This window comes from Carassius carassius, chromosome 6 (assembly GCF_963082965.1).
Source record: "Carassius carassius chromosome 6, fCarCar2.1, whole genome shotgun sequence".
NCBI lineage: Eukaryota > Metazoa > Chordata > Actinopteri > Cypriniformes > Cyprinidae > Carassius > Carassius carassius.
This window is the reverse complement of record NC_081760.1, coordinates 1,180,096-1,192,286: the sequence shown is the minus strand read 5'-3', so window position 1 is coordinate 1,192,286 and position 12,191 is coordinate 1,180,096. Positions and strand designations below refer to the sequence as shown.

At 37.3% G+C, this 12,191-nt stretch overlaps 1 protein-coding gene across 1 annotated transcript in view; it reads right to left on the bottom strand.

Annotated features, from left to right (window-relative positions):
• LOC132142168 (lipopolysaccharide-responsive and beige-like anchor protein) overlaps positions 1–12,191 on the bottom strand; it is a 204,301-nt gene that overhangs the window by 113,385 nt on the left and 78,725 nt on the right. The window contains exons 30-33 of the mRNA XM_059551824.1: positions 10,546–10,721; positions 7,432–7,510; positions 7,131–7,264; positions 6,165–6,226 (exon numbers count right to left, since the gene is read on the bottom strand). Coding sequence (XP_059407807.1) covers positions 6,165–6,226; positions 7,131–7,264; positions 7,432–7,510; positions 10,546–10,721 — 451 coding nt within the window. The remainder of the gene's footprint in view (positions 1–6,164; positions 6,227–7,130; positions 7,265–7,431; positions 7,511–10,545; positions 10,722–12,191) is intronic.

Below are 12,191 nucleotides of genomic sequence, written 5' to 3'. Positions count from 1 at the left end.
CAACTTTAGGTGCTTTTGGCAGTGTGGGCAGGTGCCAAATCCTGCTGGAGAATGAAATCAGCATCTTCAAAAGCTGGTCAGCAGAAGGAAGCATGACGTTCTTCAAAATTTCTTTGTAAACGGGTGCAGTTACTTTGGTTTTCAAAAAACACAATGGACCAACACCAGCAGATGACATTGCACCCCAAATCTTCACAGATTGTGGAAACTTAACACTGGACTTCAAGCAACTTGGGCTATGAGCTTCTCCACCCTTCCTCCAGACTCTAGGACCTTGGTTTCCAAATGAAATATAAAACTTGCTCTCATCTGAAAGTCCAGTTCTTCTTCTCCTTAGCCCAGGTAAGACGCTTCTGACGTTGTCTGTGGTTCTGGAGTGGCTTAACAAGAAGAATACAACAACTGTAGCCAAATCTCTTGACACGTCTGTATGCCTTGACCCCAGCCTCAGTCCATTCCTTGTGAAGTTCACTCAAATTCTTGAATAAAGTTTGCTTGACAATCCTCATAAGGCTGTGGTTCTCTCAGTTCTTTTTTTCTTCCACACTTTTTCCTTCCACTCAACTTTCTGTTAACATGCTTGGATACAGCACTCTATGAACAGCCAGCTTCTTTGGCAATGAATGTTTGTGGCTCAACGTCCTTGTGAAGGGTGTCAATGATTGTCTGAGACCATTTTAAAGGCGATTTTAGTTGATTAGCTGATTGCCATGTCATCATATTCTAATTTGTTGAGTGAATTGGTGGGCTTTTGTTAAATGTGAGCCAAAATCATCACAATTAAAAGAACCAAAGACTTAAACCACTTCAGTCTGTGTGCATTGAATTTAATACATGAGTTTCACAATTTGAGTTGAATTACTGAAAAAAATTAACTTTTCCTCAACATTCTAATTAATTGAGAAGGACCTGTATACTATAAAGCAAGACAGTAGAATTACCGTAATTACTTCATTTATATGTAAAATTAATATTTTGAAAACAAACTGGAATTATCAGATAAATTACAGTTTCTTTTCTCATATGTTCCCTGCATATGTAGTAATCTTGCTAAACTGCAAGAGCTAATGCAAAATGCAAATGACAAAGAAAGTTTTGCCTGTAGTGAATGGTCTGATTTAAATATTAGCATTTTTATTTGTTGTTTCAGTCCATCAGTTACATCCATCTGAAGTATGTTTGTTCCCTTCATCTGTAACTGTACAGCAAGTCAGAAGAATTACTGTAATGGCTCTTGAAAACAGACATATTTTTAAAACAGATAATCAGATAAATTATATTCTCTTATTCTACGAATGCTTGAATCTGATTGGCTGATGAATGTTCAAAGGTGTGCAATTATTTTTAGGGAAACACTGGGCTAAAGCAGTTCCATGTAGGTCTTGGTTGGTTTCAGTTATTGCAAAAGTCCTAACAGTCTACAAACCCACAAATATGCCGAATAAACAAATACATTTAGTAAACAACAAGATAAAAACAACAAATAGTTTCCATGTTTTGCCAAAAAATTACATTTTATTTTGTAAGGAAAGCACATACACTCTTTCTCCCTCACAAACGCTAACACACATGGAAACACACACACAGAAACATGTTGTTTGCTCTGCCTTGACGATTTTATTAGTAATATAGTTTCACAACTTAAAAGCTACATGATATTGCTCACTAGCAAGGAAATAATAGTGCTGTTCTTGAAGCAGATAAACTTGCAGTTTGGCTATTAGTAGAGACGCTGCAACCGAACACTATCGAGAGAAGCTCAAACTCAGGTAATTCACACAGGCTTAATCTCTCTCTTGGTCTAACAACTGCATTATTAACTGCATTAGTCTGCTATCCATTGCTAGGTCTAAAATGATATCTTGGAATTAGCAACGGAGGCATAGGATGAGATGTGTAAGAAATGAATCCTACACACAAGAGCATTTTAAGGACAAAAACCTGACAAAGGTGTGGTAATCGTAGTAAACGTGGAATAATTTACTACAGTCCGTTGAATTATTAGAAAATAATGCACACCAATAATGCATTATATTCTAATAACTCAACGGCCCGTTGTCAATTATCCTTCCATATAAATCTGTAAAGTAGAGAATGCTTACAGGTGCTAATAATTAACTCCGAACCCTCACAGGATTAAGCAGCATTTCAGTTTAATGACACTCGTAAAGTTAGAGGAAAAGCAAGCCAATGCAACAATTACTTAAGAACTATTTTAAAGTTAAGTTTTAAATTTTTGTCAAGCAGATGGATGAGATGATTTCCAAACCGACTCCGATTTTAGAGCCGTTTGCAACTGCTTTTCTGATGCTTACATAAAGTAGCATTTAACAAAAAAAATTCTTTCTCGTATACTTTCAGTTGGACAAACGTATCTGCAATCAAATCCACATCAACTATATGAACTGAACAGTAGCTTCCGCTCCTTGTCAGAGTGTCTCAATGCAGGCGGCATTATTTATTGAAAAGCTGAAACCTTTTTACAACAGCTGGTGGTATATCTTCTTCAGTGTGTGTGTGAGTTGGCTGTGAAAGAGATTTAGGTCGGGGGAAACACAAGGCTTTTAAGTGGACACCTTGAATGGCAAGATGAGGACACTCAAAGATGATCTTCATGTAATATGAAGGGTCTTATCTGAAGCCCTATCACTGGCAATTTCGTGAATGCAGTGGATGCTTTGATAGCTGTTTATAATAAACATTGATTCCTTTAAAGAGGGTTTAAAATGTTTTAAGACTGATATGTGAAGGCCATGATTTTGGTCCAGCATTTTCAGCAAGTTAAATTATGAAAATGTATATTATTCAAGCTGTAAATTTGTCCAAACCATCATTTTTGGTGTGATTCTATCACACATAAACATATAGATTAGTGCTGTCAAAATTAGAGTGTTAAGGCATGCAATTATTTATTTATTTTTTTCAGTTTTACACGTTAAAAATACGTAACACCGGAGCGGAGCTAGGGTTGGTCACCCCACTCACAACTGCTCCTTCTGTCTCTTTTTTCTTGACAAGAATTGTGTTCATTTAGATGCAGATCGTCATCAAACGATTGGGGAAGTCGTGGCCTAATGGTTAGAGAGTCGGACTCCCAATCGAAAGGTTGTGAGTTCGAGTCCCGGGCCGGCAGGAATTGTGGGTGGAGGGAGTGCATGTACAGTTCTCTCTCCACCTTCAATACCACGACTTAGGTGCCCTTGAGCAAGGCATCGAACCCCCAACTGCTCCCCGGGCGCCGCAGCATAAATGGCTGCCCACTGCTCTGGGTGTGTGCTCACTGTGTGTGTGTGTGTGTGTGTGTTCACTGCTCTGTGTGTGTGCATTTCGGATGGGTTAAATGCAGAGCACAAATTCTGAGTATGGGTCACCATACTTGGCTGAATGTCACTTCACTTGGCTGAATGTCACTTCAAACTAGAGACTTTTCAGGTGCGCAGTCCAACTTCACCTCAGCGCCAGAAACTAGTCAAATGAGCTTCGGAAAACTACAGGTGACGAGGAGCTTCAGTAGAACAACAGTGAACTGCTGTCAGGTTTCATGTTTTCAGGCCATGTGTCAGTAAAAACAAATGTTCCTGTCCTGTCAGCTGATATACTGTGCTCGTAGCATGTGCTCTTCAATTGCATGCACAAATGCAGTGGCGTGTACAGTATACAATTTCATATTAAAGCGCAAATGAAACTACAAGCATGCAATGTCATTTATGTCGACAGTTAAGTCATGAAGTTATCAAAAAGGCAACTGAAGCTGCCTTAAAACTGTGCATGCATGCATTTGTTTTGCATGAGTCCCATTTAAGAACATTTCTCTGAAATGCAGACTTCAAGACCTAAAGTGGGTCAGAAAAGTAAAGAGTTGTGAGAAAATATGATGCGTGTCAGATCAGTGTCACGTTCAGCAGCGGAAGCTATTAAAGCAGACAAAACCCAATAACCCAGCTGTTAAAATATTCAAATTGATAGCTCTCAATTATACTGTAATGTTGAATGGCTATAATCAATGGTTAAATATTAGAGGGTAAAAAAAAACGATACTCGCCTTCAGTCATAAAAAAAGATGCTAGTAAACAAGTACTTTAAAAATACTGTCTTTATGATGTTTCTACATTAATACTGAAGATTGAGTGTGCAATTATTGCAACACTAGATACTTTCGCATGCATTTTCATAAAAAATAACAAAGCGCTGGAAAAATGGAATAAAAAAAAAAAAAAACTTATAATAAAAGTTGCATGTGTCTAACATAGCTCTATACAACTATCAATAAAACACATATAAGTGAAAAGTAATAAACCACGATAGGCTTATAGAAGATGATGAAAACTGATCCTATGTTGGGAATAAAGGGATTCGTTTCAGAGAGATGCAATAAAATTGCAGTTAAGTCTTGATGTCTAACAGCAGAGCAGCCCTCTTGATCCCGAGTGATGAAATACTAGTCTATGACCCTAACCTTTGACCTCCAGCCCAAAACCTATTTCATCTTGTACCATAGATATTAATTAGGAAATTGTGCCGACGGTTTCATATCCACCTGACTTCTATTTTGCGACGAAAAGGAAATGCAAGCAAAAGAAACTGAATCCATCAGCATCCTCCATTTCTTATTGCCAATTCTGTCAGCAAATACACGGCTTCACTTCCTGTCTACGACAACAGCACTTCCTGTCCAGGGATGTCCTGATTAACCACAGGATCAATGGGAGACTCTTAAGTTCTTCCAGACATCCCTCTGTTTCCCAAATGTGACCCTGGACCACAAAACCAGTCAGAAGTGTCAATTTTTCGGAAATTAGATTACGCATCAACTGAGAGCTGAATAAATAATCTTTCCATTGATGTGTGGTTTGTTTGGAGGACAATATTTGGCCAGGATACAACTGTTTATTGAAAACTTGGAATCTGAAAAAAAAAACTAAATGAGAAAATCATGTTTAAAGTTTTTCAAATGAAGTTCTTAGCAATGCATATTAACAATCAAAAGTTTTGATATATTTACAGCAGGAAATTTACAAAATATCTTTACTTAACATCCTAATTATTTACATTTTTTGAAGGAAAAATTTATAATTTTGGCCCATACAATGTTTTTTTTTTTTATAGCTACAAATATACCCCAGAGACTTAAGACTGTTTTTGTGCTCCAGGGTCACAAATAAGAAAAAATCTTCCCCATTCATAAAACAAAGTTAACCCCCTGTGTAATATAACCAGGGGTAAACAGGGCTCAAGACCTCATTTGAGCTTTGTCGCCTTTTCCACGGTTTCTCCCCACACAATAAAATTACATTTGCATCAGCTCTTATTACATAAGAGAATTTAGTCGGGATGATTTATTGAAGTAATCAGCAGCAACACATCATTTTCGTTGCAGCGCAGGGTCTGCAATGCACCGCACCGTTTGAGCCAGAGGCTTTTTTTCAGTGGAGACAGGCCGAACCCAAAGCCTCCTCTTTGATTAGATTACCATTACACAACAGCGTGACAGAGATGACAAATAGGTGCATTAGAGTGTGTCATTTATTCCCTCTTTTCTAGATGCTTGGGTTCAGAGAGGGACCCCCACGTCACACCTCACTTCTGAGATTTAAATAATTTTTATACATAAAAAAAAAAAAAAAAATATATATATATATATATATATATAGTACAATAGATATATATATATTTACATTACTAAACTTGCTTGCTATACCTAGCTTGCAAAAAAAAACAAAAAAAAAACAGTATTCACATTTATTATGAATACATTTTCAAAGTAAGGATGTCTTTGAATGTCTCCGAAGGGAGGACTGGTCAGATTTAGATCACTTCTGGGGACAATATCTTTCAATACCTCCCCCCCCCCCACACACACACACACACACAGAGACACACACAGAGCTCTGTTACTCCTTCATCTTACCTGCGTTAAATACTCATAAACCCAATGGGGAAGTCGATCGATCACAAAAAGCTATCAATGTTGCATTATCCTCTGTGACTTGGTATATGACCAAGACCGTTACATTGGGTCAAGACCCCTGACCCTTGAACTCATATCTACAGCATTAAGAAGGGTTCCCTGGCCATTTTTCTGGACCTCTGTCTATACTCAGAGCTTAGTAAGACAGGAATCATAAGTGGAGAATAAGTGGAGGAGGGATGAAGGAATAACTTACCTGAGAACACAGCAGCATGACCAGTTCAACCACAGAACTGCTGGACTTCAGACACACAAGACCTGCAGAGAAAAACAAGATTGCATTTCAGTTTCAATGCATGAAAACATTTAACCTTTACTGATGATTTTAAACCTAACAAATCTATTTTGTGACAATCACCAGCTGAAATAGCTGATTGCTAAATACTGCAACTGTCTGATCAGAATCAAGAAAGGCCTTGTAATATTGATAATTACATACCACTGTCAAAATACTGCAAATTATTTGACTTTTGCAAAGACTCATACATAGAGGATTTCATACATATCAAAAATTTATTTGGCAAACACAAACGTTTTCTTCCATCACTTACTTAACCCTTCTAATTCTGTTTTATGAGATTTCTTGCATCTAATGTATTAAAATCATTTAATTCTTCAGGGTCTGTTTTGCTGGCACACTCTCATTTGTGAGTGGTCTGATTCTGCACCAGCTTGAGGGGTCAAAGAGTATTGATGACCTTCATGATGCTACTGTAAACTAATCCATGTTTGAGCCGTGTATTACATCAGACTAAATATGCTGAGCATATGTTCTATTGATTTAAAACACAGCTTTAAAGAAGCTGCTAGGAAACTAAATGAGGAGAACGCATGCAAGAGATTCAACATGAAAGCTAAAGGTGAGAACACTGGAGGAAGAGGAAGGAAGGAAGCATTTTTGTTTAAAGTGGCTCTATCAATCTGCGTTTCATTTCTCTTGGTGGCAGTGGACAGGCCAAACACTCTGTTGACCTCTGACCCTAAGAACACTGATATAATCACAGAGTTAAAAGATACATCCAGCCAGAATTTGGTTAGATGGGGTGTGAGTGATGAGATGTCTCTGTGTTTGTATGTAATGATGTAAACCTCACTGCAGGCCTTTAGTGTGACTGCATTTGTGTGGATTATTCCACAAATATCAGTAATAAGAGTAGCTCACTGGTCCCCTCAATGAGCAGCTCCTGTCCGTGACTGCCCAGAAGTGTCCGAGAGAGAAACGGTGCGAAATCCACAAAAATCTCTCGGAGTAAAGGAGCTGCCTTCTCCAGAGCATGTTCCAACCGCTCCGAGATACTGAAAACACACACCAACACACTCGTAAATATTGCACAGACTGAAATAACTTTAAAACAGCAGATCATTAAATCAAAGCATGCATTACAAAAATGCATTCTGGAAAATATCTCTAAAGCTATATCTTGCTTATAAGAAGGCGTGAGACTCGAGTTTAAAGCGGAGACCTCATGTTGGGGGTGGAGCTCTGGATCACTGGGGATAAAGCAGGGACAGATGGCAGATTGGAGCTGGTGGAGGTTCCTCCTGCAGAGAATACAACCAGTAAACAACTCATTACCCAAATACATGCACGCCAAACAAAACAGATGCATTAAGCTAAAACAAGCACATGTTCCGTGAATAAACCTTCACTAATTCAACAGATTAGAGCTGGGAGGTACAACTGTAAATCATTTTACTATAATGCTACTGTATAATGTGATATAGAGAGACTTGGAGACAGATCATTTTCAAAAGCAAAAACAAAACAATTATGTAAATAAATAAAGTTTGTAAATATTTGTACTGCATTAAATACTCATCTATATCGATATTGTTTATAAAAAGGAAATATTAGTTCGATTAAAACAGACACTGTAGCCAACTGCAGTAGATTTACAATATTTAATGCAAGGAAATACAGTAAAAATCTAGTTCAAAATAATCAATGTACAGTTTTTATCGCACATGATAAGTATATTTAATCACTGTGATTTATGAGCATCATTTAACAATATACAATAATCCATATAATATAACCCACATTCACTCCTGTTCAAAAGTTGAGGTCAGTAATTAATACTTTTATTGATCAAAGATACATTAAACTGATCAACAGTAACATTTATAATGTTACATAAGATTTCTATTTTAAATAACTGCTGCTCTTTTGAACATGCTATTCATCAAAGAATCCTGAAAAAAAAAGAAATTCCACAAAAATATTAAGCAGCACAACTGTATTCAACATTAAAGGTGCCATGTGCAAAAATTGAGGTAAAAATATCCAAAAAATGACCTACACGCATCAAAAGAATGAGAAGAAATAAGGGCGATGATGTCATTAAAAAAATTTCAAGTTATAGTGCTGCAGAGATATCAACCTCAATTAGCATTAGCATTACTAGCCCCGGCCCGACAGGTGTCGTAATATCAGTTTCAGCCATGGGAGGCGGTATGCGGGCAACATAACCACCAGCCAACCTGCAATACACGAATAACTCGCACGGCTTGTGGGCGTACTTGAACCTGATGTCAATGTGGAAAGTACAGCCCACTACTTCATTTCAGTTCAGGGAAGAGAGCGGAAGGATGACTGAAGCCCTTGGCAAGAGACCACCACCCGCTACAGGGAAACAACCGCGCTCGGAATCACAAATCAAATCCGATAAGAAAAGGAGCCGAACCAGAGTAAACATCGGCACTGCTTTCAATCGCTGGAGACAACTGATGGACCTAAAAGAAATGAGGTTCGACACCGAACTTGCAACATTTCTTTTGGATTGGTAAGTTAGATGCTGTTAGTATTTCGCTAGAAGTTTGTTTTATATGTTTGTGTATTTTTTTTTCGGGAAGTTATAACATAGAAATGTATCGAAGGCTGTTCTATAAACGTGCTAATGTTAGCGATGGCTAACCGTAGCTGCGTTTGATAATTAGCTAGCTATAACTTACCCATTTTTTTATATCATAACTAACCTGCTCTGTCTAGTCTGTTATGGTCTCCGTGTCCTCTTTGCTTCGTGGTTTTTCTGTACGTGAGAAAATTGATGTGTGGCGTGAAAGCGTGTGAAAAGAGTCAATTGCGTGTGTCTCACGGTGAATGCTTGAGAGTTGGCAGCTCTGGTTACGTTGGTTGACGCTAGTTTGATCAACATCAGCTGTCTGATGTTGACCAATGATGTTGACAGAATGCTGTCTGTCAAATTAATTTAATTCAAATAATGTGTATATACAACTCAATGTAATATGAACAAAACGAATAGGAACATATTCACTGGTAAAGGTGAAGGGGAGTAGCTTCAAGATGTCATGTTTCAAAATCACTTGACATCACCCAACGTTCCTCTGGAGGCAAAACGTCCTCTTAGGCTTCGGCTATGGCTGTAGGGTTGTTGTGAAGGTAGGGGCGGAGCATAGAGACTATGCCGTTTCTCGTTTGTTACTCTAGAGTAGACCAATTCACTTTATTGAGGCATACTGCCCCCATCTGGTATGGAATGTGGAGTATGACTTGATTTTTTGCCAGACATGACAGATGGCACCTTTAATGTTTATTTTTCATTTTAATAATCATATTTGAATACATTATAACAATTATTTCATAATAATGTTCATAATATTACGGTTTTACTGTACGTACATTTTTATTTATTCATTTTTGGTCAAATAAATACAACTTTGGTGAGAATAAGAGACTTAAAAACTTTTTTTTTTTAAATAATAATAAGTCTTACCAACCCCCAAACTTTGAAATGGTAGAATATTTTTACCATAATATTACCATTAATTACATTACTATTTTACTAAAAGATAAAACCATTAACGCATGTGAAAATGCAAATGAATCACTGAATCAGAATCTGAATCATGAACTGATCACCTTACACAGACAATCTGAAGTTATGAACACTTCAGAACACTTATGCTACCTATGTTTAAGCAGAGACTCTATTAATCATCGCTTCACTCGCCAAACGAGAAAGGATCGTTAAAATTTGTCTAATGAAACTTAAAAGCATTCAAATAAATCACTATATTTACAAAGTTGCTTAATGTTATATAGTCAGTGAAGTCATTGTGAATGTTTTGACACTATCCATAATATTCAACACTTCTAACAACCTTGTAAAAATCACCCTTTCCTTCTGCTGTCTACAACACTTTCATATAAAGGACAAGAGTGAAACAGCTGAAGCTCAAAAACGCTATGAAAGGAGCTTCTGCTGAATGATAGCTCTGCTCTTGTTAGCATTTCAGTAAAATGAGCATTAGAGAAGCTCTTACACTCCTGATAAACAGCCTGAAAATCTGAATACTGAGAAAATCCAGTTGTCCAAATGAAGTTCTTAGCAATGCATATTACTAATCAAAAATTAGGTTTTGATATATTTACAGTAGAGAATTTACAAAATATCTTCATGAAATGCATAAAAGACAAATGTATAATTTTAACATTGGCTATTGCTATAAATATCCTCCAGAGACTTAAGACTGGTTTTGTGCTCCAAGGGCACATATATATCTATGTAATTTGGCAAGGTGTAGTTATTGACATGGTTTTTCATGAAAACCCTCACCTGGGGCGGACTCTGTCTCCTGAACAGCTTCTCCTGCAGACACCACTGCCACGCTGTTGTCTGCAGATTCAGCTGAGGATGCAGCAGTGGCTGATGGGATGGATGCAGCTGTGGAGACTGTACTCATTCCTGGTGAGGGAGCCCCACCCATTTTCTTGGGTGCCACAACAACACTCCTGAAAAAGAATGACAAATACAACAGTTTATCAATTATTATTATTATCATTATAAAATGGTTTTATTTTATTTTTTTTGCAGGTTGAATGGTGTACTTTTAAAAGAGGTTTATGCTTGCATTAGATTTTAAACCATAAGCCTTTTGAATGTATTTTCTAATAGAGGCAAAGCAGACTCTGATGCTCTGATAAATACACAGAGCTAGAAAATCAAGTACTCAGTCAAAAAACCATTAGCTCTGGTTCCATCGACAGCCCTTAAACGATCAGACTTTGATGTCGGCTAAATATACTTCACATAATGTGATTAAGCATAAAAAGCCACCCAGTTCACATAACACAAGAAGCCCATTTGCAGTGTTAGTGTAATTAGTGTTTCCCTGACACAAAATATTTCATAATGGCAGAATCAATCTTCTGACCAATCAATGGCCTCCCAGCTCCTGCCACTCAGAGCTCCGAACTTGTGATTGATTAAAGCTGGAGATGTCTTGTAGTCTAGATGCTAGTGTGTCTCTGTACAGTGTCATGTCATGATCTGATAAACGCCGTTTTGCAGCAAGTTAAATATTAAAGGACTGAAAATGTCTCAAAAATCCGGTTCATTTTGAGGGTTGTGCTCCGTTTTCAGTATTAGGTTAACGTTTGGACACACTTAGCTGAATGCATGTTTCTGATGATATGATCTGGCATCTCCTCTACAAGGACAGTTTGTAATTATCACAAAAGGCCAAAAATATAAGTATTAAATGTAGACTACAAAAAAAAAAAAAAAAAATCAAATCACAATAAAAGAAAAAAAAGGGCTGATGCCAATGACACCACTGAAATCAAAACGTCATAGACTCTTGCTTGAGTTGTGCATAAAGTCCATGTAAAGCAATATTTAATATGTTTTCTGAGTTTGTAACAACAAAAAAATGTGTTATTGACCACCAGGTCAAATTTGAATGATAAAAAAGGCCAAGTAAATAAAATAAGTTATCCTGAAAAAACAAGCAGTATTCTCTGCTCTCAAATACTGGGGGCGTGTCCTCTGTGCTGAAACCACGCCCTCTCACGGGAAAGCTGCCTTCTCTCTCAACTCAAATACTGCTACAACCTGAATGGATGCTCTGTTTAAATAAGGAGACCAAGCTGTTTTGTAAATTTTCGCAACCAGGCAATATGAATTTACAGTATATGACGAATCTTGAAAAACTGTTTAACTCCACAATTCAGTACTACTTAGTTCACAGTCTTTGTAATGTATTTTCAGCAATACATTTATAACATTTATAATGTGTTTAGAAACAATTCTCTGAATTGCCTTTACATGGGCTTTAAGAGCAGCGATGGAGGGGAAGATTTTCAGTGAATAACAACCTCAACTTTGGTCTGCTCCTCTTCTTGATTTGACATTAGAAGACTAGAACACTAGAAAGGACTTGTATGGACCAAAGTTTCCAAGAATATATTTTGGTGCTGGGA